Source organism: Neoarius graeffei, chromosome 15, assembly GCF_027579695.1.
Source record: "Neoarius graeffei isolate fNeoGra1 chromosome 15, fNeoGra1.pri, whole genome shotgun sequence".
Taxonomy (NCBI): Eukaryota; Metazoa; Chordata; class Actinopteri; order Siluriformes; family Ariidae; genus Neoarius; species Neoarius graeffei.
In genome coordinates, this window is record NC_083583.1 from 76,781,866 (window position 1) to 76,809,128 (window position 27,263).

Sequence of the window (27,263 nt, forward strand, 5' to 3'; positions counted from 1 at the left end):
GATATAGCTGGAATTGAGGGCTGAGCTTGACTTCATGGCCTGACAGAACCACACTAAGCTCAATTTCTGTTCAGGACCACTTTTGTCAAGGAACTTTATTGACATTGCAATATTTGCAACAAGTTGTATTTGGGGCGGCACGGTGGTGTAGTGGTTAGCGCTGTCGCCTCACAGCAAGAAGGTCCTGGGTTCGAGCCCCGGGGCCGGCGAGGGCCTTTCTGTGCGGAGTTTGCATGTTCTCCCCGTGTCTGCGTGGGTTTCCTCCGGGTGCTCCGGTTTCCCCCACAGTCCAAAGACATGCAGGTTAGGTTAACTGGTGACTCTAAATTGACCGTAGGTGTGAGTGTGAATGGTTGTCTGTGTCTATGTGTCAGCCCTGTGATGACCTGGCGACTTGTCCAGGGTGTACCCCGCGTTTCGCCCATAGTCAGCTGGGATAGTTTCCAGCTTGCCTGCGACCCTGTAGAAGGATAAAGTGGCTAGAGATAATGAGATGAGATGAGAAGTTGTATTTGGTGGGTGGCTCTGTTTTGGGACCTCCCTGCCCTTCCACATGCATATGTGGAAAGCCTTGGGGTAGAGAGAGCACACCTCCCTGCCCTACCATGTGCCTAGATGGAAAGGCAAAAGCAGGGAGAGCCACGGCAAACCCCCCACCCCCATCCAAACTACCACACCAAGCAGACCTCCCTGGCCTTCCATGCTTTCATTGAAGAGCCAGCAGGAGGAGCTCGCTGAACTATTAAGTAGGAAGCAAGTAAAACAAAGATGAAATATGGTGAGGTGAGTTGAAGCTTCACAGATTGATAGTTGGGGTAACATAGCTAGTAAGTTTATACAGCAAGCCTGAACAGCTATGCAATAACATTTATTGCTTAATCTAGTGCAGTTTGAATGAACGGGGCAGGTCAGGCTGGATGGCACTGCCTCTGGGCACAGTTGACGAAGTGCTGAAATTCAAAGCGGGACAAGAATTGGCCTTTTGTTGTCCAAGTCTAGAATATGGGCTATTCAAAATGATGAAATTATCCAATGCAGAGAACCATATGAGGTGCATCACGAATCTATTAATAACAGAACTGAGGAGTGCCTTTTGCTAATGATGTTTACAGCTGCTGCCTCACTGCCACAAAAACAGGATTTGCTTTCTTGACCAGTGTTTACCCACAGAAGAAGAGCTACATGATTGGGTAGATTCCATTAGAGCAGTGGAAGAAGTGTTAGCTGACAAGGATGACAATTCTTTTGGCCATGTATCAGCAAACCACTGATTATTGAACACCCCCACCACCACCACCAATGGAAGGGGCTGCATCTGTGAACAACTTAACTGCGAATGGAGATTCCAGGTTTTTGTTATAGAAGAATAAGATACCATTCCATTTTACCCAACAAAAAGAGACTAGAACTGGCATTCAGATCTGCAGCCTGTATCCAAGCTCATCCTATCATGGAGTTCTCTACAGAAGTAGAGAGGTCAAGAAGCCTGGATACAAATAAAAGGGAATAACAGACATTGCATAATTAAGATGCCCAAACATAGAAATAATCCCTTTTTGAAACAGCTATTGCCTCCTGTACTTCTCATGACCTCTCTGAACTGATTTGATTTTTCTGAGAGGCAGCTGTCTAAAGTGATGCCTAGAAATACTATAATCTGGAAAGGGCCTGATGTTTCCTCTTCAGATAGAGGAATACCCACACAATTTGTAAATATATGTTAAGCTCTAAGATACATCAGTCTGGGTTTGAACTGAGTTGTCCTCTAGCAAAAGTCATCTATGACGTGAAGCATGAAAGCAGTTCACAGTTGTTAAGCAGGGACAAGCAAAGAGCCTCTGATGAGGTGTCAAATATTTTGGGCTGCTGCGATGAATGAAGGTGAGGCTGACTGAGAAATATATCCTATCTCTCCATTCAGACAAATAAATACCAATGCAAAGGGTGTGAAGCATGACATGAATGAGACTACTGATGCTTTGAGCTTCATCATTACAAAGAACAGATAAAGCTATAATTAGGGTCTCTCTCTCTCTCTCTCTCTCTCCACAAAATGTTTACAGGGAGCTATACCTATAGGGTTAATGTGAGTTGTCAGATTAAATAATTGGTTGGTGATGTCATCGTTCTGGCCCCACGGCTAATTTTGGATCATGGAGGATGTAAACAAACCCACTGTTGCTGAGAAACATGAACTTGTAGAGGGAGTTGACCAGACTCCAGAGCTTGGATTCTGGAGTTCATGGTGGCAAGTGATGCTGGATGTTGGACAAAGCTGACAAGGAGTTAGTCGGGTCTGAAAATGTAGCTGCTGGGCTTAGACTTGCGCTCCCTTGGGCCGTGGAGCAGCAGGAGCTGGGACTTTGAAGAGGTATGGCAGTGTTTTCATTTTCAGCGGCTTCCCTGGGAGCAGAGGAGCTGAAAAGATCTGCAGCTGGGGCTTGATGCAGATGCCCCCCGTGACAATGTAAAGAGTTCCTTGAGGGAAGCTCCAAGTGGAGCCACAATGCTATTTATTAACAAGATTTCTAGAAGCCTAGTGCAGGCCATTCATTAATCCTGGGAGCAGAAGACATCTACTTGCCAAACGAGAGCTCTGACAAATAGAAATGGTGCTCTCTTGTAAAATGGCTTGCAGAGGAAGCAGCAAAGGTAGGCAGGTTAAAGCAGCTCAAATAAGGTGCTCTATGAGAGAATGTGTAGAAGGGAATCAGCTCAGCTGACAGCTGATGTGGGCTGGCATGCGATCAGCTGCAGTCAGTTGATGTCACTGGGATTGAGGGCTGAGCTTGACTTCATGGCCTGCCATAACTACCCTATGCTCGATTTATTTGATATAATTCCAGTTCATATAACCACTATGAATTTGTACACAATCTTTTGCCTTTTGACTTGTATTCCTTATATATTCCTTAGCATAAACAAAGATATGTTGAAAAAAGCAAAATTGATATGGAAAAATATTCAGCTACCACATATTAATAACACAATACTTTTCTGCAAACTGTTGCATTTATAGCTTTGGGATATCAACAGTAAGAAGTAATTAGGTTTTTGCAGCCTTATGGTTCAGTTTTTCCCCGTTTCTTTTGCCAAATCATCTTCAGTTCCTCAAGGTTATGAAGGTTTCTCTGATGAACTCACAATTTTAAAATCCTCCATGAAGTTTCAATAGGGTGTCATGGCTTTGTGTGCTCAAGCCTGGCACAGCTAGAGCGGCCACGTATGTCCACACCCACGAAGCACGTTGTGTGCACCCTGGGGCATTTGATCTTTTGATACACCTGTTGCTGATTTGGAATGCAATCAATGCATGCTCATATAAGGACACTGACTCAGTGACTTTGCAAAGTATTATCCCTATCACGATTGTCACATTTGTTTATAGACAAACATTTTTATGTTTTTCTTACTCTGACCTTGCCTCATGTTTTGTTTTCGTAATTTGTACTTCAGGGAGGATGAGCTCTTTGCTCTGCCACAAGGCTTCAGAGAGGATGAGCGCTTAGCTCCACTGCAGGGCTTCAGGGAGGACAAGCCCTTCGCTCTGTCCACCGAGCTTAAGGGAGGTCATCATAACTCCGGGGACCATGCCAAGATCCAAGCCCATGTCCAAGTCCATGCCGATGTTAATGCTGGTACCCATGCCAAGGTCAGAGTCTAAGACATGAGTCCATGCCCGAGTCCATGCCCACGCCAGGGTCCATGCCCATGCTCAAGCCCAGCATCATGCCTGAGTCCTTGTCCATGCCTGAATCCATGCCCATGTTCGACTTCATGCCCATGCTGACACCAGGGTCCATGCCCATGCTCAAGCCCAGCGTCATGCCTGAGTCCATGCCCATACCTGTTTCAATGCCCATGTTCAAATTCATGCCCATGCTGAGGCCAGGATCCATGCCCATGCTCAAGTGTAGAGTCATGCCTGAAACCATATCTATGCCTGAATCCATATACAGTGCAGGGTCCAATCCCAAACCCATGTCTAGTCTGGAACACAAGTCCATGTCTAGTCCAGAGTCAGAGTCCAGCTCCATGTCTATTTCTGAGCACATGTCCATGTCTAGTCTGGCACTCACGTCCATGCCTGAGCCCATATCCAGGCCTATGTCTGATCTCACATCTAGGACTGAATCCGTGTCTGAGTCCACACCCAAACCCATGTCTATGCCTGAACCCCCAACCATCCTCCTACTCATGTTCTCATAGGATTTCAGCTCCCAGAGGGAGCTCTTTGGGGAGGGGTTCTGTCATGCCTTCACACACTCGAGCCTGGCGCAGCTCAAGCAGTCATGCATGTCCACGTAGATGAAGTGCATTGTGCATGCTTTGGGATGTTTGATCAGTGGACACACCTGTTTCTGATTTGGAGCACAATCAGCACACTGATATAAGGACACTGTTTATGCAGTGACTTTGTGAAGTATTATCCTTATCACAATTGTCACATTTGTTTCTAGCCATGTTTAAGTCTCTGGTTAAATCACTGTTTTCTGTTTGCTTTTGGTTTAGTTTGTTTTTGTTACGCTGAGCTGTTTTCATTTTTTATTTTTTTTTGTAATCAGTATTGCACACCTGTAAAATAAAACTCTTCCTGCATTTACATCCATCTACTGTTGCATATCTGACACAGGGTTTAAGTCAGGAGATTGGCCGGACCATGCAAGGCCTTCTTGAGTTATCGTGGCTGTATTATTGGGGATAATGTCTTGTTGAAATGTTCATCTTCGATACAGATTCAGTTTCTTGACCAATAAGATTAAATTCTTCTCTAAACTGTCCTGGTACATCACTCCATTCATATTTCCTTCAATGATATGTAATCCCACCATATCATGACGCTCTCCCCTCTGTGTTTCACTGTGGATATAGTGTTTTTGGGATCATACCCACAACCCTTCTTTCTTCAAAAATGACAAGCTGAATCATCAACAAAGGGCTCTATGTTTGTTTCGTCTGACCAGGGTATATTGCTCTAAAGGAGTTGTGGTTTGTCCAAATGCTTTTAGATACAGATCTCCATGCTTTTTTTTCTTTAACAGAGGAGTTTTGCATGTGGTGTAGGAATGGAGATGATTGTGGTGCAGTAGATTTTATATTGTTCTCTGTGTAAATGTTGATCTTGCTGTTTTCAGGTCATCCTGCAACATTTTTCAAGTGATTGTTGGTTTCTCTGTTCCCTTTCTTATCATTAGTCTGAGAGTGCGGTGTGAAATCTGTGTGGTTCACCTGACCTAGGGAACATTTATTTATGGTTCCATGAACTTTCAACTTATTATTGAACCTGTTGTTCTGACAGGGATGTTTAAGATCATCAGTATGACTCTAACATTTACATTCGAGTGTTATTTACAATGTTGTTCTAAGAACTTTCAGAAGCCCCTTCACATTCACCATGATTGCTACTTGTGTGAAATCATCCCATCCAGTGGCCGCATCTTTTATTATTGCACCAGATGCAGTTAGCAAGAGAACTTTTTTTGCAGCACTTTGTTCATATTTCTATGTACAAAATCAAAACACATAACGTCTATAAATTTGAAGTGGATACATGTGTTGGACTTATATTAAATAACAAATACATTGGCGTCTCAATATGTATTTACCTTCACTGGGAATCTGTTCCTTTTGTACAATTTTGTGTATAATGAATCTGTACGTGTCATGTTCTTCTAAATTTTACATAATTTATTTCATACATTGATCATGTTCTCAGTTTTCTTACCTTATATACTGTGCCATTAAATACACAGACATGTTCAGGCACTGTGAAAAGAGAAAGAACAGATTTTTATTGCATTATTTCTAACTGTATGAAACATTTCTATGGGGGAAAATACTTTTTTTTTTTAAATTTGCACTCACCACAGGTGTAATTTAAACAGCAGCCTTTTGGTTCATAATTTAGACTGAATCCAAGAGGGCAAGTTATCTTCTCAGGACAAAGACTGACATTACACACTATGGAAAAATATAATATAATTCAAGCATGTAAATGATGTGTATAATAACAGCCTTTGAAGATTATAATATCATTGATGAGCTGCAACTAGAAAAGCACTTGTGTGATGCAAGATGTTGCATATTTCTGCATTACACAGTCTTTGTAATGTAAATGTCACACTGTCTTTTAGTCTGTATTTTAGATTTTGCATGTGTTTCTTTCAGGTGAGTTTTGGTATGAAATACGTTAAAATATAAGTGATTAAAATATGTAAACTCACCACAGATGTCATACTGGCAGCAATCCACAGTCTTTTGGACCTTCATCTGTCCTAAATTTGCATCACAGTTAACAGGCTCATGTGTAGGACATGGCAAATGCATACAGCTCACTGTCAGACTCTCTTCACACGTGCAGCTCAAACAATCTGAGACCCAAGTCTCATTGACCTTAAAGGAATTAGTAAAGTGCTTGTTATTTTTTTATCACTCTTTGACCTTAAGGGAATTAGGTGTTGGGCTTAATTATGGTAAGACTTTCAGGAACAAATTCAATCATTTGTCAATTGGCTAAAATATAACATTTGAATTTGTTGTCTTTTACCTTTTTCACTTGTCCATGGTACTTGCATCCTTATTTGAAGATAAAATAAATACAATTACTATCTAAGTCAATACTCTATTTAACTAGATACACAGTAGATCTACAGACAGATGACAAATTAAAGGAAAAGCCAACATAATGTATCTTCATAAATTGTTGAGCCCCTATGCCATGAACCACCAGAACAGCTTCAATGCACCTTGGCATAGATTGTACAATTCGGGAACTGTGCTGAGTGGATGAACCCCATGCTTTCAAAACTTTTTCCATCTATTGGTGTTTTGTTGATGCTAGTGAAGAGTGCTGTCTAACATTCAGATCTGGTGACCGTGATGGCCACAGTATCTGAATTGTGTTATTTTCATATTCATCAAATTATTCAGTGAGCCTTTATTTTATGTGGATGGGGCGGGGTTATCCCAGAAGAGACCACTCCCATCAGGATAGAAATTACAGTCATATAACAGAGAAAACAATACAATAGAACCAATTTTAACTTTAATGTATCATGTCTGGAGCTTCAACTTTAGTCATAAAATTGAAGACTTACCACATGGTTTGTTAACACACACATTTGAATCTGGACTCAACTCTATCATGCCTTCTGGACAGTAGCAGCCTTCCCACAGCATACTTTCCAAAGCACTAAATGCACTGGGTGTACTAATAAATTTGGTATTAAATCTGTAAAGGCAAACAATAAAATATCACTGTCATGTAATTTTTGTAATAATTTAAAAAAAAACAATAATAAAGCATTGTTTTGTTCCTGTGTGTTAGATGGCACTTTACCTTAAATCACAAGTTGGTGGAATCTGAGGTCCACAAGCTTTGTACACTTTGGGCTTATTACACTTGAAATCTACACACAGAGAATACAAATATTTGTAACTGCTATTAGCAGATACCGTATGTCATGAATTGTTATGTCACTTTAATTCCACTTACCACACACGCCATTCGTGGCTGGCCTCCAGTCGATGCAGATTCCTTCCAGAGCACACTGTTCAGCATATGCCTGCAAACTGGTACAACCGATGGTCTGGTTGTTCATGCGGCACACATCATAGTTGCAGGCTTCCTCATAATACTTGTATGGGACAAGCTCATGGCATTCCTTAAAGAGCCTTTTAAAAAGATCCAGGTTAGAATAAAGCAAGTAAATTCAGGCAATCATGTCCTTTTGTTATTAAACACTTAGGGTAGTTAGATAATGTTGAAAAGAGGCAAAATGTACTTACTTGCTAATATTTTGACAGATTGGAGCATGGGTGCATGGAACTGGTGGTGGTACAGTGTGTGGACAGCTACTGTCATTACTACTGACATTCCAATATGGAGCCATTGCTTCACAGGAGGAAATAATGGTGCCATTTGGTAGGCGACAATCCTCTGTCTGGTTATTACTGCATGTTCCTAAAGATGGATAAAAAGCAGCTTTATTAGAACAAATTACATGAATAATTCACAACAGCATTTAACACTCTCACTTTATTTGATATCAATTTCATAACAAAGTTATCATTTAGTATTATCATTAGTTTAGTATACTATTTTAACCTGTTCTCTTGATCTCAGTCGTATTTCTCTGCAGCTTGAATTCTTAATTCTTAATTTGAATGCCCTTTGTGGGGATTTTATTTTTAAACACCTATTTATCCCTATCTATTTGCTTGTTGCATTTTATAAATATGATTATACAGTACATCTACTGTATATACCAGCATATATATCAATTTAGTCTATCCACATTCACTGGATATGAGCAATCGTGCGCTCTGATAGGCTAGTAGTAGAGTAGCCAATCAGCTCTTATACCAGGAGTAGAGAAAAACAAAATGGTGGAGCATGTTGCTGAACCAACTGAGGACGAAATAAAAACTCTACGTGAAAACAAAACTGGGAAAATTGTTATCAAGTATTTTAAAGGAACAGAAATAGCTAAAAGAATATAGTCCTGTCTCCCCCAATATCTCCTGTTCCACACTCCAGCCCAGTCGGTGGCGGTAATACACCTTTAAGTTGGTTTGCCAACCACCAAAAAAACCCTAAAGAAGAAGAAAACCCCAAAAAAATACAAAAAAGCAACAAAATATGGAATTAAATGTTCTTACCATCAAATACTATCTTTTTTTATTTTTCAAGAATTATTATGATAACATTTTTTCACAAATTGCTATTGTTGTTTCACCGGTTTGTTTACATTCTAAGTGGAAATGATTTTGTCAGACATTTTGTATAAAGATTTTATTTATTGAATTTGCAAAAATTAAAAATGCTCTGCTTCTCAAAATCCAGTGAATGTGGATAGAATCAAACAGTTATTCCACTCAATCTTGTCGTACATGGCTTAGAGACAACTCAGTGCTATGCGCCTCGTCGCATATCAGCTCATGTATGACTCAATTTTGTGGAATAACCGTCATCTACAGTGGTGCTTGAAAGTTTGTGAACCCTTTAGAATTTTCTATTTTTCTGCATAAATATGACCGAAAACTGTTGATCAGTCCTGCACACCGACTTGGAGGAATTTTAGCCCATTACTCCTTACAGAACAGCTTCAACTCTGGGATGTTGGTGGGTTTCCTCACATGAACTGCTCACTTCAGGTCCTTCCACAACATTTCCGTTGGATTAAGGTCAGGACTTTGACTCGGCCATTCCAAAACATTAACTTTATTCTTCTTTAACCATTCTTTGGTAGAACGACTTGTGTGCTTAGGGTCGTTGTCTTGCTGCATGACCCACCTTCTCTTGAGATGCAGTTCATGGACAGATGTCCTGACATTTTCCTTTAGAATTCGCTGGTATAATTCAGAATTCATTGTTCCAACAATGATGGCAAGCCGTCCTGGCCCAGATGCAGCAAAACAGGCCCAAACCATGAAACTACCACCACCATGTTTCACAGATGGAATAAGGTTATTATGCTGGAATGCAGTGTTTTCCTTTCTCCAAACATAACGCTTCTCATTTAAACCAAAAAGTTCTATTTTGGTCTCATCCGTCCACAAAACATTTTTCCAATAGCCTTCTGGCTTGCCCACATGATCTTTAGCAAACTGCAGATGAGCAGCAATGTTCTTTTTGGAGAGCAGAGGCTTTCTCCTTGCAACCCTGCCATGCACACCATTGTTGTTCAGTGTTCTCCTGATGGTGGACTCATGAACATTAACATTAGCCAATGAGAGAGAGGCCTTCAGTTGCTTAGAAGTTACCCTGGGGTCCTTTGTGACCTCGCTGACTATTACACACCTTGCTTTTGGAATGATCTTTGTTGGTCGACCACTCCTGGGGAGGGTAACAATGGTCTTGAAATTCCTCCATTTGTACACAATCTGTCTGACTGTGGATTGGTGGAGTCCAAACACTTTAGAGATGGTTTTGTAACCTTTTCCAGCCTAATGAGCATCAACAATGCTTTTTCTGAGGTCCTCAGAAATCTTCTTTGTTCGTGCCATTATACACTTCCACAAACATGTGTTGTGAAGACCAGACTTTGATAGATCGCTGTTCCTTAAATAAAACAGGGTGCCCACTCACACCTGATTGTCATCCCACTGATTGAAAACACCTGACTCTAATTTCATCTTCAAAGTAACTGCTAATCCTAGAGGCTCACATACTCACATGCCACTCACAGATATGTAATATTGGATCATTTTCCTCAATAAATAAATGACCAAGTATTATATTTTTTGTCTCATTTGTTTAACTGGGTTCTCTTTATGTACTTTTAGGACTTGTGTGAAAATCTGATGATGTTTTAGGTCGTATTTATGCAGAAATATAGAAAATTCTAAAGGGTTCACAAACTTTCAAGCACCACTGTATCTATCTATCATTACTTTCACTAATATATTAGTTTGACTTGTCTACTAGTACTAGAGCTTTTCCATTACTTAAATGAATTTTAAAATATAGAATATACTGTAGTTAAATACTTTAAAATGGTTTATTCTCAAATAAAATCATTATTGTCATTTATGAATGGTCACAGAATGTGTGCAGAGTGTTTGCTCAGAAAAGCTTCCATGTCGCACTGTATGGAAACAAAAGATCAGGCACAATTAGTCTGCATATTTCACCTTTAAGCATTATATTTAGCAATTAGAATATGAACTTACCACACTGTCCTTCAGTGTTTCCATGGAACTTTTGCCATGGGAGGTTGATGAAAAACATCATGCCAGTGAAGGTGACCTGTGCATCAATTGCTGGTATAACCACAAGCGATTCAATACCATTGTCTGTAACTCGGAAGTACTCGTTCTCATATGGTAGAGAGACTCGCTTGTGGTTGATGGCAATCTGTTCAAAAATAAGATCTGTTTTTCCCAGGTTTAGCCATAGCACATTTCCATTACTAAAGACCTCTAAGCATAGCTATGATCATTAGTTTGGCATGCTGGTCCCCCACGCCACCCCCCAGTACTGTTGAGGTGCAAAGCTTGACACATTTGACAAACAAAGGTATTGATGGAACTAAAGTTAGGAAAATACTGTCTGAACTGAGCTTTGCCTAGTGTTTGATTACACAGCATTAAGACTGTCTCTCCAAAATGGTCATACTGGTTGTTTCATTGTGCAATTTCTGAATATGCTTTTAATCCTAAATCTATGTTTTATTTAGATGCATGTTTAGAGTTGATTTATTTAGTAAATCAATATGCTATTGAACTATAGAAATTATAATATTAGTTACCAGATTCATGACAGTTCCATTAGCAATCTTCTGTGTCATGAAAATTTCAAAGGATTTGTAGTACACTGTTAGTGATTTAGGACAGGAGAGACCATCTTCAGAGTCACAGTAGACATTGTCAATAATGACACTGAAGTTGTATTTTGGATTTATCTCTTTGACAAGGACATAGGAGCAATTTCCTTGAAATGGGTAGTATTTTCCATCAAAAGTGATGTAATGTGGGTCTCCAAAGCCACTGCATATGCCTGAAGAAGGTACAACATAACTAATATATTATTAATGCTGTTGAGAAGAGTTATGATATAAAATGATGTGCAGTAAATGAAAAAGGTAAACAGCACAGTTTACTCACACTGGCATTCATATTTGGAACAACACCCAGACTCATCAGTGACTTTCTGTGGTGGGAGTTTGTTTACACAAACAGGCACAGGTGTATCCTCACATTTCATATGCTCATGTATGATTATTCCATTGTTGCATGTAATATTGGAGCATTTTCCATCTGGTATGGTCTCTCCATGCTGAAAATAAATGATGATTAGACTTGCAAATATGTTAAAGCTTGGAGACAATAAGAAGACATAAATCATAATGTTCTGAATTCATTGTCTATCCAAAGAGAAGAAATAAATATGAGCAGAAATAGCAGGTGATGCTTGACCAATTTCACATTTTAAATACTAAATTTGCACCAATAATAATAATAATAATAATACAAAACCTATTTGGATAATTTATAAGGAAAATTAAGAGCAGTAAATAAGAATGTTTCATTATAAAATGTGTTTAAAGTGCAACATGAGAGTAGATTATTACAAGTTAGTCTTAAACGCTTTTGCGGATTACACAGTGTTAATAGGAATTGAACCATTAACATTATGAAAAAATGTCTTTAGATGGTGAAAATTGTGAGTAAAATATTTAATATAAGAATGATTTAATATTTAATATACTCTAAAAATAAATACTGGAGAAATAAGACATTAGTAGCAAAGTTAAAGCTCTATTAGAATATTGGGAAAACTAATTAAATGATTTGTTGAAATAAAAATGGAAAGGGAGGGAAGGAGGATAATTTCTCTGAATTACCTTGAGAGGTGGCTTGTCACAGGGTACCATGTGGCTTGTGGTTGGTGCTTGTGTAGTTGAATGACAGGAATAATGATATACATGAACTTCACAATTATTGTTCTCTGTCTGATTGCAAGTTGCAACATAGCACCATCCATCACGGTCACTGACATTGTAAATCTGGACACCTGGATGTAGCAGGTATATGAAAAAGGTTTATGGCAAAATACAAATGAGGAAATTGAAACATACTTTTTTATAATATAAGTGAAAAATTAAATTAAAGGTTTAATGAGATACCTGGTGGGATTAGAGTTCCATTAAGAATGCAATGACACTGATGGGCTGTAACAGGTTTTGATGTGGAGGCAGTTATGACAGGAAATGTTGGAGATGCTGTTGTTGCAGTTTTAGGCGTTGTTGCTGTAGTTAGTGGTGTAGTTGATTTTGGAGTCATTGTTGTTGGTGATGTTGCAGGTGGTGTTGTAGGTGTTGGTGGTGGTGATGTTGGACACCCTTTTGGAAATCCACAACAATACACTCTAATTTCATAGTCAAAGCACTGCTGTGGAAGACCCTGATTTTGGTTGAGACAAATTAGTCCATCTTGGGCATTACATGTCACTACCTGACCCAACTGTGAAAGGGAAAGATCAGGATAGAGCGTTGCTCTGCATTCAACTTTTGTTGGGGTGGAACAGACATTAGGATAATTTTCACTTATCCTCTTCATTGGTACAATTTCACCACCATTAGGACCAGTTGTAGGAGGGCCAAAATCCAACCAGCCAGACCAAGAGCATTCAACCGTGCAAGGTATGGGCATTGTTGTTGTTGGTTGTGTTGTAGTTGTTGTTGTGGTAGTCGTTGTTGGTGTGGTCGTTGTTGGTGTGGTAGTTGGTGTGGTAGTTGGTGTGGTAGTTGGTGTGGTAGTTGTTGTTGTTATAGTTGGTGTGTTAGTTGTTGGTGGTGTGGTAGTTGGTGTGGTAGTTGTTGGTGGTGTGGTCGTTGTTGGTGTGGTAGTTGGTGTGGTAGTTGTTGTTGTTATAGTTGGTGTGTTAGTTGTTGGTGGAGTGGTAGTTGGTGTGGTAGTTGTTGGTGGTGTGGTAGTTGTTGGTGTGGTAGTTGGTGTGGTTGTTGTTGGTGGTGATGTACACCATTTTGGAAATCCACAACAATACACTCTAATTTCATAGTCAAAGCACTGCTGTTGAAGACCCTGATTTTGGTTGAGGCAAATTAGTCCATCTTGGGCATTACATGTCACTACCTGACCCAACTGTGAAAGCAAAAGACCAGGGTAGAGCTTTGCTCTGCATTCAACTTTTGTTGGGGTGGAACAGATATTAGGATCATTTTCACTTATCCTCTTCATTGGTACAATTTCACCACCATTAGGACCAGTTGTAGGAGGGCCAAAGTCCATCCAGCCAGACCAAGAGCATTCATCCGTGCAAGGTATGGGCATTGTTGTTGTTGGTTGTGTTGTAGTTGTTGTTGTTGGTGTGGTAGTTGTTGGTGGTGTGGTCGTTGTTGGTGTGGTAGTTGGTGTGGTAGTTGTTGTTGTTATAGTTGGTGTGTTAGTTGTTGGTGGAGTGGTAGTTGGTGTGGTAGTTGTTGGTGGTGTGGTAGTTGTTGGTGTGGTAGTTGGTGTGGTTGTTGTTGGTGGTGATGTACACCATTTTGGAAATTCACAACAATACACTCTAATTTCATAGTCAAAGCACTGCTGTTGAGGACCCTGATTTTGGTTGAGGCAAATTAGTCCATCTTGGGCATTACATGTCACTACCTGACCCAACTGTGAAAGCAAAAGACCAGGGTAGAGCTTTGCTCTGCATTCAACTTTTGTTGGGGTGGAACAGATATTAGGATCATTTTCACTTATCCTCTTCATTGGTACAATTTCACCACCATTAGGACCAGTTGTAGGAGGGCCAAAGTCCATCCAGCCAGACCAAGAGCATTCAACCGTGCAAGGTATGGGCATTGTTGTTGTTGGTTGTGTTGTAGTTGTTGTTGTGGTAGTCGTTGTTGGTGTGGTCGTTGTTGGTGTGGTAGTTGTTGTTGTTATAGTTGGTGTGTTAGTTGTTGTTGGTGTGGTAGTTGTTGGTGGTGTGGTAGTTGTTGGTGTGGTAGTTGGTGTGGTTGTTGTTGGTGGTGATGTACACCATTTTGGAAATCCACAACAATACACTCTAATTTCATAGTCAAAGCACTGCTGTGGAAGACCCTGATTTTGGTTGAGACAAATTAGTCCATCTTGGGCATTACATGTCACTACCTGACCCAACTGTGAAAGGGAAAGATCAGGATAGAGCGTTGCTCTGCATTCAACTTTTGTTGGGGTGGAACAGACATTAGGATAATTTTCACTTATCCTCTTCATTGGAACAATTTCACCACCATTAGGACCAGTTGTAGGAGGGCCAAAGTCCATCCAGCCAGACCAAGAGCATTCAACCGTGCAAGGTATGGGCATTGTTGTTGTTGGTTGTGTTGTAGTTGTTGTTGTGGTAGTCGTTGTTGGTGTGGTCGTTGTTGGTGTGGTAGTTGGTGTGGTAGTTGGTGTTGTTATAGTTGGTGTGTTAGTTGTTGGTGGAGTGGTAGTTGGTGTGGTAGTTGTTGGTGGTGTGGTAGTTGTTGGTGTGGTAGTTGGTGTGGTTGTTGTTGGTGGTGATGTACACCATTTTGGAAATCCACAACAATACACTCTAATTTCATAGTCAAAGCACTGCTGTTGAGGACCCTGATTTTGGTTGAGGCAAATTAGTCCATCTTGGGCATTACATGTCACTACCTGACCCAACTGTGAAAGCAAAAGACCAGGGTAGAGCTTTGCTCTGCATTCAACTTTTGTTGGGGTGGAACAGATATTAGGATCATTTTCACTTATCCTCTTCATTGGTACAATTTCACCACCATTAGGACCAGTTGTAGGAGGGCCAAAGTCCATCCAGCCAGACCAAGAGCATTTATCCGTGCAAGGTATGGGCATTGTTGTTGTTGGTTGTGTTGTAGTTGTTGTTGTTGTAGTTGGTGTGGTAGTTGTTGGTGGTGTGGTCGTTGTTGTTGTGGTAGTTGGTGTGGTAGTTCTTGTTGTTATAGTTGGTGTGTTAGTTGTTGGTGGTGTTGTAGTTGGTGTGTTAGTTGTTGTTGTTGTAGTTGTTTGGGGTGTTGTAGTTGCAGTAGTAGTTGTTGTGCTTGGTTTTGTAGTTGTTGTAGTTGGTGTTGTTGTTGGTTGTGTTGTAGTTGTTGTTGTTGGTGTGGTAGTTGTTGGTGGTGTGGTCGTTGTTGGTGTGGTAGTTGTTGTTGTTATAGTTGGTGTGTTAGTTGTTGGTGGAGTGGTAGTTGGTGTGGTAGTTGTTGGTGGTGTGGTAGTTGTTGGTGTGGTAGTTGGTGTGGTTGTTGTTGGTGGTGATGTACACCATTTTGGAAATCCACAACAATACACTCTAATTTCATAGTCAAAGCACTGCTGTTGAGGACCCTGATTTTGGTTGAGGCAAATTAGTCCATCTTGGGCATTACATGTCACTACCTGACCCAACTGTGAAAGCAAAAGACCAGGGTAGAGCTTTGCTCTGCATTCAACTTTTGTTGGGGTGGAACAGATATTAGGATCATTTTCACTTATCCTCTTCATTGGTACAATTTCACCACCATTAGGACCAGTTGTAGGAGGGCCAAAGTCCATCCAGCCAGACCAAGAGCATTCAACCGTGCAAGGTATGGGCATTGTTGTTGTTGGTTGTGTTGTAGTTGTTGTTGTGGTAGTCGTTGTTGGTGTGGTCGTTGTTGGTGTGGTAGTTGGTGTGGTAGTTGTTGTTGTTATAGTTGGTGTGTTAGTTGTTGGTGGAGTGGTAGTTGGTGTGGTAGTTGTTGGTGGTGTGGTAGTTGTTGGTGTGGTAGTTGGTGTGGTTGTTGTTGGTGGTGATGTACACCATTTTGGAAATCCACAACAATACACTCTAATTTCATAGTCAAAGCACTGCTGTTGAGGACCCTGATTTTGGTTGAGGCAAATTAGTCCATCTTGGGCATTACATGTCACTACCTGACCCAACTGTGAAAGCAAAAGACCAGGGTAGAGCTTTGCTCTGCATTCAACTTTTGTTGGGGTGGAACAGATATTAGGATCATTTTCACTTATCCTCTTCATTGGTACAATTTCACCACCATTAGGACCAGTTGTAGGAGGGCCAAAGTCCATCCAGCCAGACCAAGAGCATTTATCCGTGCAAGGTATGGGCATTGTTGTTGTTGGTTGTGTTGTAGTTGTTGTTGTTGTTGTAGTTGGTGTGGTAGTTGTTGGTGGTGTGTTTGTTGTTGTTGTGGTAGTTGGTGTGGTAGTTCTTGTTGTTATAGTTGGTGTGTTAGTTGTTGGTGGTGTTGTAGTTGGTGTGTTAGTTGTTGTTGTTGTAGTTGTTTGGGGTGTTGTAGTTGCAGTAGTAGTTGTTGTGCTTGGTTTTGTAGTTGTTGTAGTTGGTGTTGTTGTTGGTTGTGTTGTAGTTGTTGTTGTTGTTGGTGTGGTAGTTGTTGGTGGTGTGGTCGTTGTTGGTGTGGTAGTTGTTGTTGTTATAGTTGGTGTGTTAGTTGTTGGTGGAGTGGTAGTTGGTGTGGTAGTTGTTGGTGGTGTGGTAGTTGTTGGTGTGGTAGTTGGTGTGGTTGTTGTTGGTGGTGATGTACACCATTTTGGAAATCCACAACAATACACTCTAATTTCATAGTCAAAGCACTGCTGTTGAGGACCCTGATTTTGGTTGAGGCAAATTAGTCCATCTTGGGCATTACATGTCACTACCTGACCCAACTGTGAAAGCAAAAGACCAGGGTAGAGCTTTGCTCTGCATTCAACTTTTGTTGGGGTGGAACAGATATTAGGATCATTTTCACTTATCCTCTTCATTGGTACAATTTCACCACCATTAGGACCAGTTGTAGGAGGGCCAAAGTCCATCCAGCCAGACCAAGAGCATTTATCCGTGCAAGGTATGGGCATTGTTGTTGTTGGTTGTGTTGTAGTTGTTGTTGTTGTAGTTGGTGTGGTAGTTGTTGGTGGTGTGGTCGTTGTTGTTGTGGTAGTTGGTGTGGTAGTTCTTGTTGTTATAGTTGGTGTGTTAGTTGTTGGTGGTGTTGTAGTTGGTGTGTTAGTTGTTGTTGTTGTAGTTGTTTGGGGTGTTGTAGTTGCAGTAGTAGTTGTTGTGCTTGGTTTTGTAGTTGTTGTAGTTGGTGTTGTTGTTGGTTGTGTTGTAGTTGTTGTTGTTGGTGTGGTAGTTGTTGGTGGTGTGGTAGTTGTTGGTGTGGTAGTTGTTGTTGTTATAGTTGGTGTGTTAGTTGTTGGTGGAGTGGTAGTTGGTGTGGTAGTTGTTGGTGGTGTGGTAGTTGTTGGTGTGGTAGTTGGTGTGGTTGTTGTTGATGTACACCATTTTGGAAATCCACAACAATACACTCTAATTTCATAGTCAAAGCACTGCTGTTGAGGACCCTGATTTTGGTTGAGGCAAATTAGTCCATCTTGGGCATTACATGTCACTACCTGACCCAACTGTGAAAGCAAAAGACCAGGGTAGAGCTTTGCTCTGCATTCAACTTTTGTTGGGGTGGAACAGATATTAGGATCATTTTCACTTATCCTCTTCATTGGTACAATTTCACCACCATTAGGACCAGTTGTAGGAGGGCCAAAGTCCATCCAGCCAGACCAAGAGCATTCAACCGTGCAAGGTATGGGCATTGTTGTTGTTGGTTGTGTTGTAGTTGTTGTTGTGGTAGTCGTTGTTAGTGTGGTCGTTGTTGGTGTGGTAGTTGGTGTGGTAGTTGTTGTTGTTATAGTTGGTGTGTTAGTTGTTGGTGGAGTGGTAGTTGGTGTGGTAGTTGTTGGTGGTGTGGTAGTTGTTGGTGTGGTAGTTGGTGTGGTTGTTGTTGGTGGTGATGTACACCATTTTGGAAATCCACAACAATACACTCTAATTTCATAGTCAAAGCACTGCTGTTGAGGACCCTGATTTTGGTTGAGGCAAATTAGTCCATCTTGGGCATTACATGTCACTACCTGACCCAACTGTGAAAGCAAAAGACCAGGGTAGAGCTTTGCTCTGCATTCAACTTTTGTTGGGGTGGAACAGATATTAGGATCATTTTCACTTATCCTCTTCATTGGTACAATTTCACCACCATTAGGACCAGTTGTAGGAGGGCCAAAGTCCATCCAGCCAGACCAAGAGCATTTATCCGTGCAAGGTATGGGCATTGTTGTTGTTGGTTGTGTTGTAGTTGTTGTTGTTGTTGTAGTTGGTGTGGTAGTTGTTGGTGGTGTGTTTGTTGTTGTTGTGGTAGTTGGTGTGGTAGTTCTTGTTGTTATAGTTGGTGTGTTAGTTGTTGGTGGTGTTGTAGTTGGTGTGTTAGTTGTTGTTGTTGTAGTTGTTTGGGGTGTTGTAGTTGCAGTAGTAGTTGTTGTGCTTGGTTTTGTAGTTGTTGTAGTTGGTGTTGTTGTTGGTTGTGTTGTAGTTGTTGTTGTTGTTGGTGTGGAAGTTGTTGGTGGTGTGGTCGTTGTTGGTGTGGTAGTTGTTGTTGTTATAGTTGGTGTGTTAGTTGTTGGTGGAGTGGTAGTTGGTGTGGTAGTTGTTGGTGGTGTGGTAGTTGTTGGTGTGGTAGTTGGTGTGGTTGTTGTTGGTGGTGATGTACACCATTTTGGAAATCCACAACAATACACTCTAATTTCATAGTCAAAGCACTGCTGTTGAGGACCCTGATTTTGGTTGAGGCAAATTAGTCCATCTTGGGCATTACATGTCACTACCTGACCCAACTGTGAAAGCAAAAGACCAGGGTAGAGCTTTGCTCTGCATTCAACTTTTGTTGGGGTGGAACAGATATTAGGATCATTTTCACTTATCCTCTTCATTGGTACAATTTCACCACCATTAGGACCAGTTGTAGGAGGGCCAAAGTCCATCCAGCCAGACCAAGAGCATTTATCCGTGCAAGGTATGGGCATTGTTGTTGTTGGTTGTGTTGTAGTTGTTGTTGTTGTAGTTGGTGTGGTAGTTGTTGGTGGTGTGGTCGTTGTTGTTGTGGTAGTTGGTGTGGTAGTTCTTGTTGTTATAGTTGGTGTGTTAGTTGTTGGTGGTGTTGTAGTTGGTGTGTTAGTTGTTGTTGTTGTAGTTGTTTGGGGTGTTGTAGTTGCAGTAGTAGTTGTTGTGCTTGGTTTTGTAGTTGTTGTAGTTGGTGTTGTTGTTGGTTGTGTTGTAGTTGTTGTTGTTGGTGTGGTAGTTGTTGGTGGTGTGGTCGTTGTTGGTGTGGTAGTTGTTGTTGTTATAGTTGGTGTGTTAGTTGTTGGTGGAGTGGTAGTTGGTGTGGTAGTTGTTGGTGGTGTGGTAGTTGTTGGTGTGGTAGTTGGTGTGGTTGTTGTTGATGTACACCATTTTGGAAATCCACAACAATACACTCTAATTTCATAGTCAAAGCACTGCTGTTGAGGACCCTGATTTTGGTTGAGGCAAATTAGTCCATCTTGGGCATTACATGTCACTACCTGACCCAACTGTGAAAGCAAAAGACCAGGGTAGAGCTTTGCTCTGCATTCAACTTTTGTTGGGGTGGAACAGATATTAGGATCATTTTCACTTATCCTCTTCATTGGTACAATTTCACCACCATTAGGACCAGTTGTAGGAGGGCCAAAGTCCATCCAGCCAGACCAAGAGCATTTATCCGTGCAAGGTATGGGCATTGTTGTTGTTGGTTGTGTTGTAGTTGTTGTTGTTGTTGTAGTTGGTGTGGTAGTTGTTGGTGGTGTGTTTGTTGTTGTTGTGGTAGTTGGTGTGGTAGTTCTTGTTGTTATAGTTGGTGTGTTAGTTGTTGGTGGTGTTGTAGTTGGTGTGTTAGTTGTTGTTGTTGTAGTTGTTTGGGGTGTTGTAGTTGCAGTAGTAGTTGTTGTGCTTGGTTTTGTAGTTGTTGTAGTTGGTGTTGTTGTTGGTTGTGTTGTAGTTGTTGTTGTTGTTGGTGTGGAAGTTGTTGGTGGTGTGGTCGTTGTTGGTGTGGTAGTTGTTGTTGTTATAGTTGGTGTGTTAGTTGTTGGTGGAGTGGTAGTTGGTGTGGTAGTTGTTGGTGGTGTGGTAGTTGTTGGTGTGGTAGTTGGTGTGGTTGTTGTTGGTGGTGATGTACACCATTTTGGAAATCCACAACAATACACTCTAATTTCATAGTCAAAGCACTGCTGTTGAGGACCCTGATTTTGGTTGAGGCAAATTAGTCCATCTTGGGCATTACATGTCACTACCTGACCCAACTGTGAAAGCAAAAGACCAGGGTAGAGCTTTGCTCTGCATTCAACTTTTGTTGGGGTGGAACAGATATTAGGATCATTTTCACTTATCCTCTTCATTGGTACAATTTCACCACCATTAGGACCAGTTGTAGGAGGGCCAAAGTCCATCCAGCCAGACCAAGAGCATTTATCCGTGCAAGGTATGGGCATTGTTGTTGTTGGTTGTGTTGTAGTTGTTGTTGTTGTAGTTGGTGTGGTAGTTGTTGGTGGTGTGGTCGTTGTTGTTGTGGTAGTTGGTGTGGTAGTTCTTGTTGTTATAGTTGGTGTGTTAGTTGTTGGTGGTGTTGTAGTTGGTGTGTTAGTTGTTGTTGTTGTAGTTGTTTGGGGTGTTGTAGTTGCAGTAGTAGTTGTTGTGCTTGGTTTTGTAGTTGTTGTAGTTGGTGTTGTTGTTGGTTGTGTTGTAGTTGTTGTTGTTGGTGTGGTAGTTGTTGGTGGTGTGGTCGTTGTTGGTGTGGTAGTTGTTGTTGTTATAGTTGGTGTGTTAGTTGTTGGTGGAGTGGTAGTTGGTGTGGTAGTTGTTGGTGGTGTGGTAGTTGTTGGTGTGGTAGTTGGTGTGGTTGTTGTTGATGTACACCATTTTGGAAATCCACAACAATACACTCTAATTTCATAGTCAAAGCACTGCTGTTGAGGACCCTGATTTTGGTTGAGGCAAATTAGTCCATCTTGGGCATTACATGTCACTACCTGACCCAACTGTGAAAGCAAAAGACCAGGGTAGAGCTTTGCTCTGCATTCAACTTTTGTTGGGGTGGAACAGATATTAGGATCATTTTCACTTATCCTCTTCATTGGTACAATTTCACCACCATTAGGACCAGTTGTAGGAGGGCCAAAGTCCATCCAGCCAGACCAAGAGCATTCATCCGTGCAAGGTATGGGCATTGTTGTTGTTGGTTGTGTTGTAGCTGTTGTGGTAGTTGTTGGTGGTGTGGTCGTTGTTGTTCTGGTAGTTGGTGTGGTAGTTCTTGTTGTTATAGTTGGTGTGTTAGTTGTTGGTGGTGTTGTAGTTGGTGTGTTAGTTGTTGTTGTTGTAGTTGTTTGGGGTGTTGTAGTTGCAGTAGTAGTTGTTGTGCTTAGTTTTGTAGTTGTTGTAGTTGGTGTTGTTGGTTGTGTTGTAGTTGTTGGTGTTGTTGTAGTTGGTGTGTTCGTTGTTGTTGGTGTTGAAGTTGGTGTGGTAGTTGTTTGGGGTGCTGTAGTTGCATTAGTAGTTGTTGTGCTTGGTTTTGTAGTTGGTGTTGTAGTTGTTGTTGTGGTTGGTGTTGGTGTTGGTTGTGTTGTAGTTGTTGGTGTTGTTGTAGTTGTTGGTAGTGTGGTAGTTGGTGTGGTAGTTGTTGATGTTATAGTTGGTGTGTTAGTTGTTGTTGGTGTTGTAGTTGGTGTGGTAGTTGTTTGGGGTGTTGTAGTTGTAGTCGTAGTTGTTGTGCTTGGTTTTGTAACTGTTGTTGTTGTAGTTGGTGTGGTAGTTGTTGTTGGTGTTGTATTTGGTGATGTTGCAGTGGGGGTTGCCGTTGTAGCTGTTGATGGTATTGTACATTCAGTTGGCTGGCAACATTTTGCCTTTATCTCATAATCAAGACATATTAGGATTTGATATTTGTTTTGACAAAGTAGACCTGAGTTAGTGCATGTAACATTTTGGTGTAACTCTGCTAATGGCACACCTGGATAACGCACAGCTTGACACTCTACTTCAGTTGGTTTATCACATACTTTATAGCGCCCTGATGCAATAATATTTTTGATAGTTTCATTGTCTCCTCCCTTGGGTCCATATTCAGGATAATCAACATTCATCCATGGTGTCCAGTAACAGACTTCACAATGTGGTCTTGTTTGAGTGGTTTCCTTTGTTGTTTTTGGTACTGATGATGATGTAGATGTAGTTGGTGGTGTTGTACTTGTTATTAGTGTCTTTGGTGTTGTTGTTGGTGTTGTAGTTTTTGGAGTTGTTTGTGGTGTTGATGGTGTTGTAGCAGTTGTCGTTGGTGGTGTAGATTCTGTTGGCGTGGTCGTTGGTGGTCGTGTCGTACACCATATTGGTAATTCACAACAATACACTCTAATTTCATAGTCAAAGCACTGCTGTTGAAGACCCTGATTTTGGTTGAGACAAATTAGTCCATCTTGGGCATTACATGTCACTACCTGACCCAACTGTGAAAGCAAAAGACCAGGGTAGAGCTTTGCTCTGCATTCAACTTTTGTTGGGGTGGAACAGACATTAGGATAATTTTCACTTATCCTCTTCATTGGTACAATTTCACCACCATTAGGACCAGTTGTAGGAGGGCCAAAGTCCATCCAGCCAGACCAAGAGCATTCAACCGTGCAAGGTATGGGCGTTGTTGTTGGTTGTGTTGTTGTTGTTGGTGTGGTAGTTGTTGGTGGTGTTGTAGTTGGTGTGTTAGTTGTTGGTGGTGTTGTAGTTGGTGTGTTAGTTGTTGTTGGTGTTGTTGTTGGTGTGGTAGTTGTTTGGGGTGTTGTAGTTGCAGTAGTAGTTGTTGTGCTTGGTTTTGTAGTTGGTGTTATTGTTGGTTGTGTTGTAGTTGTTGGTGTTGTTGTAGTTGGTGGTTTGGTAGTTGTTGGTGTGGTAGTTGGTGTTGTAGTTGGTGTGGTTGTTGTTGGTGGTGATGTACACCATTTTGGAAATCCACAACAATACACTCTAATTTCATAGTCAAAGCACTGCTGTTGAAGACCCTGATTTTGGTTGAGGCAAATTAGTCCATCTTGGGCATTACATGTCACTACCTGACCCAACTGTGAAAGCAAAAGACCAGGGTAGAGCTTTGCTCTGCATTCAACTTTTGTTGGGGTGGAACAGATATTAGGATAATTTTCACTTATCCTCTTCATTGGTACAATTTCACCACCATTAGGACCAGTTGTAGGAGGGCCAAAGTCCATCCAGTCAGACCAAGAGCATTCAGCCGTGCAAGGTATGGTTGGTGTTGTAGTTGGCGTTGTTGTTTTTGGTTGTGTTGTTGTTGGTGTTGTCGTTGGTGTGGTTGTTGGTGGTGGTGTTGTATTTGTTGTTCTAGTTGTTGATGGTGTAATTGTTGTTTTAGTCACTGGTATGCTGGCTGTTGTACACCCTTTTGGTAATTCACAACAATAAACCCGGATTTGGTAGTTCAAACATAATCGAAATGCACCCGATTGTTCTTCATTTTTGCATAGCAAACCTATGTCAATGTTACATTCCACATTCTGTCCAAGTTCACTTATGCTTTTATTTGGATACTTTTCTGCCCGGCACTGAATTTGGGATGGATGCTCACAGATCCTGTAACCAGCAGCTCTAATATTTTTGTATGTTTCAGAGTCACCTCCGCTGGGACCAGGGGTTGGGAATGTTGTGTCAAACCATTCTGACCATTCACATGATTGCTGGCATGTAGTTGATGTTGGTCCGTTTGTAGTTGTTGGTTGTGATGACACTGGAGTAATGGATTGCATAGTTGACAATGAAATACAAATAAAGTTCATAAATTCAAAGAATAATTTTCATGACTTCAAAATGTATATTAAGGATATTGTTTCACACATCAACAAGAAATTTTGTTTTCGGTTCCTGATTTCATCCCAATTTCTTGTTTATGTTTCATGATTTAGCCATAAACATAGCCGTTTCATATTTTAATTTTGCTCTGTACTGTTTCGCACATTTATTTTGAATTCTTTCCTTCTTTGTTTTGGCTTGATTTGTTTTAAATGTGTTTTTCTGTAACATACATACCAATCAAATACCATTTAAGTGAAAATTATCCACTTTCTGTGAATTAAAAGTAAATCCCTTTCCAATCACTTTTACCAGTATTTAATTACTGTCTTTCAGATGAGTCACTGAATACTCTGTTTCAGAATCTCATCTCTGACCAGGCTGAAAATGTCTTGGGAATTAAATATGGTGATTAACTGTAATTTGTACAGTATTTAGTTAGAATGTAAGTAGCTCTGAACTGCAAGACAAATTTCTGTATACTGAATACAGAATTAGGTATTTCACAGGTTGAACCAATACTAACCTGTTGTTGAGCTGAAGTCAAAGACACTTATTGTTGGTGGTAGGGTTGTAGAGCAACCATATGATGTCCTTTCTATTTTTCCATCCTTTCCACACTTAGCTGTGATGCAGTAGCCATATCCATCAGTAGTATTATAGATTGTGTCACCATAATGATATATTTTTCCATCATATAGGCAGGTACAAGCTGCAGAGTTCGAATTTGTAAAGTTATTCATTTCACTCAACCTTTAGTTTCATTTGATAATAGATATTTCTATCTATCCATTATCCATAACCACTTATCCTATGCAGGGTCGCGGTAATAGATATTTGGAGTATGCTAAATTGTAAGCATTAACTCTTACCATCATCATCTGTTTCACAGTTGATTTCTGATGAACTGCAATAGCTTTAAAAAAAAGGCATATTATTTTTAATTAAAGTGAATTGGTGATAAAATTTGCATTTATAAAGTAAAATTTACCATTTCTGACAGTTTTCTGTGCTTGGGACCTCATCTCCATTGCTGTAATGTTTTGCTTTGTAATAGCAGCCACAACTTTCCTTCTCCACGCATTTCATTGTGTCCTCATCAAAATATGGCTGATCATCAGGACATTCTGGGTAACAACCTGAAGAAGCATGTGTTAGACCCAAGTCAACAAAGTTAACTTTATAGGCCTGTAGGTATATGGTTGTATTCCTGAAATATTAAACTGCCAATGGCCATTGCACACAGAATTTCAGAGAAATATTGGAAAAGATTTCTTTTAACTGTTCTTTTTGACAATGATTTTTTTTATTAATTTGGGTTTTTTGAAATTGGCACAGGGTCAAAATTATAGAGTAAAAAATATATATATTATGTACAGCCCAATTGGATGATTAATTTAGTGGTCCTGAAAGTTTCAAAAGGTCTTTTAACCTGCCAACCCCAAGGCCTCCTAACTTCCTGTTAGTGATCATGATTGACTACAGCTAATACATCAAATCAAAGTCCTTCCCATGCCATGTGGTGCATAGGGCAGCGCCAATCTCTGTTTCTGTAGCCCTCAGCGTCTCGCCTATTACATAGCTAGGGTTACAGTGGGGAGCTAGTCCTCTGGTAACTGTGAGAGTTTGACTCCCCACTCACATCTGCATTGCAGTGTGCCTTGCCAGACAGCAGTAGGTATCATTTTTATGATGGTCTTTGGTATGACCCGACCGTGAGTAGAACTCACGATCTCCTGATCGAGAGGCGGACATACTAACCACTAGGCCAGCTCATGGTACAGCTGATACGTAGCTTCCCAAAATTACCCATATTCAATTAAAACTTGTGCATAAGATTCTTGCATTTTTTTCTATTAAAAATGTATGTTGCACAATCATTCTTCTCCAGAAAAAGAACAGTTCAAACTCGAAGGGACATTTCATCTAAAACTTTTTTCTATACCTTCCAGTGGTGGGATCTGACTGGAACACTCTCCATCAGGATTCCTGCAAGTCTTCATACACGGCGCTCCACAAGGTTTGTAGTGCCACTCACACTCATCAGGAGGGTTGTAGTAATCACAGAACAGTGCTGCATGAGCATAAATTTAAACCCAAGAGTTCAGCAATTCAGTTCTGTAATCAATTTCTTGATTAAAGTTTGGAAAGCTTTTAGATCGTGAAATTTAGAGCAACTCACGGCAGATTTTTGGTGTCCTCCAAGCAACACACACTCCATCCTCGTTACAGGCCTCAGCGTAAGCAGCTACAGCTGTACAGAAACACTCACAATCTCCTCCAGTATCACAAGCACATGCATCACTCACGCATGCAGAATAGTATGGTGTAGGGTCAACCTTCACAGGAAAAATACATCCAGTTAACAATAGCAGTGCTCTCTCAAAATTAAGAAGTACCAATGTTATTGGACTCATTGGCAAGAAAACATACATGAGTGTGACAGGCCGCAAAGACTTCATTCATGATGATGCTGCACTGTTTCTGAGCCCAGGCTTGCCGATAGGGATTAAGGGTACATGGATTTTTGATCTGACTAGCATCAGGGCAGCTGGAAGACTCTTTCCAACTGTTTCCAAAATCCAGTGCATTGTTTACCACACCTTGATTTCTCAAGGTAAAGTCAGTGTTTGTGTTGCCGTCATAATTTCCGCACAGACCACAGACCTCACCCTGTCATGAGAGTGCAACATAGTTGTGTTCATTCTGTAACTTCATTCTGTTTAATTATTCATGACTGAATTATTCACTAATTTATATGCATTTATACTTACCTTGAAATTAGGACTAAGCTTAATGAATATACTTGTCTTCTGGTCCCACATCAGAATTAGCCCATTATTAGCTTCAATGACCATGTAAATGCCCATAATACTGAACTGGTAGGGAATTTCATCTCCTGTACCTCGTTGAATAACTTCATATCTTCCATCTGTTAGTAAGAGCTCATTACTCTGAAAAAGAAAATGAGTTTGCATTATGGATAGCTGTTGATTCTATAGCTCTATATGGGGTAGAACTAGAGTTTTATAGAAGTAATGCAAGGTGTGGTGGTTAATTAAAAAAAAAAACCTTGTTATTGGTGAAGCTGGAGAAT

The 27,263-nt window shown here is 40.7% G+C and overlaps 1 protein-coding gene across 1 annotated transcript in view; it reads right to left on the minus strand.

Annotated features, from left to right (window-relative positions):
* The window catches only part of LOC132899078 (mucin-5AC-like), a 58,664-nt gene that overhangs the window by 14,627 nt on the left and 16,774 nt on the right, over window positions 1–27,263 (minus strand). Inside the window, exons 22-45 of the mRNA XM_060940715.1 lie at window positions 26,941–27,120; window positions 26,600–26,839; window positions 26,349–26,505; window positions 26,112–26,240; window positions 25,158–25,305; window positions 25,039–25,082; window positions 24,693–24,878; window positions 23,737–24,104; window positions 23,386–23,463; window positions 23,172–23,329; window positions 22,485–22,661; window positions 20,257–20,908; window positions 18,607–19,875; window positions 16,100–18,393; window positions 12,630–15,754; window positions 11,253–11,500; window positions 10,675–10,858; window positions 7,875–7,963; window positions 7,496–7,637; window positions 7,340–7,409; window positions 7,120–7,231; window positions 6,225–6,393; window positions 5,726–5,766; window positions 3,848–4,232 (exon numbers count right to left, since the gene is read on the minus strand). Coding sequence (XP_060796698.1) covers window positions 3,848–4,232; window positions 5,726–5,766; window positions 6,225–6,393; window positions 7,120–7,231; window positions 7,340–7,409; window positions 7,496–7,637; window positions 7,875–7,963; window positions 10,675–10,858; window positions 11,253–11,500; window positions 12,630–15,754; window positions 16,100–18,393; window positions 18,607–19,875; window positions 20,257–20,908; window positions 22,485–22,661; window positions 23,172–23,329; window positions 23,386–23,463; window positions 23,737–24,104; window positions 24,693–24,878; window positions 25,039–25,082; window positions 25,158–25,305; window positions 26,112–26,240; window positions 26,349–26,505; window positions 26,600–26,839; window positions 26,941–27,120 — 10,645 coding nt within the window. The remainder of the gene's footprint in view (window positions 1–3,847; window positions 4,233–5,725; window positions 5,767–6,224; window positions 6,394–7,119; window positions 7,232–7,339; window positions 7,410–7,495; window positions 7,638–7,874; window positions 7,964–10,674; window positions 10,859–11,252; window positions 11,501–12,629; window positions 15,755–16,099; window positions 18,394–18,606; window positions 19,876–20,256; window positions 20,909–22,484; window positions 22,662–23,171; window positions 23,330–23,385; window positions 23,464–23,736; window positions 24,105–24,692; window positions 24,879–25,038; window positions 25,083–25,157; window positions 25,306–26,111; window positions 26,241–26,348; window positions 26,506–26,599; window positions 26,840–26,940; window positions 27,121–27,263) is intronic.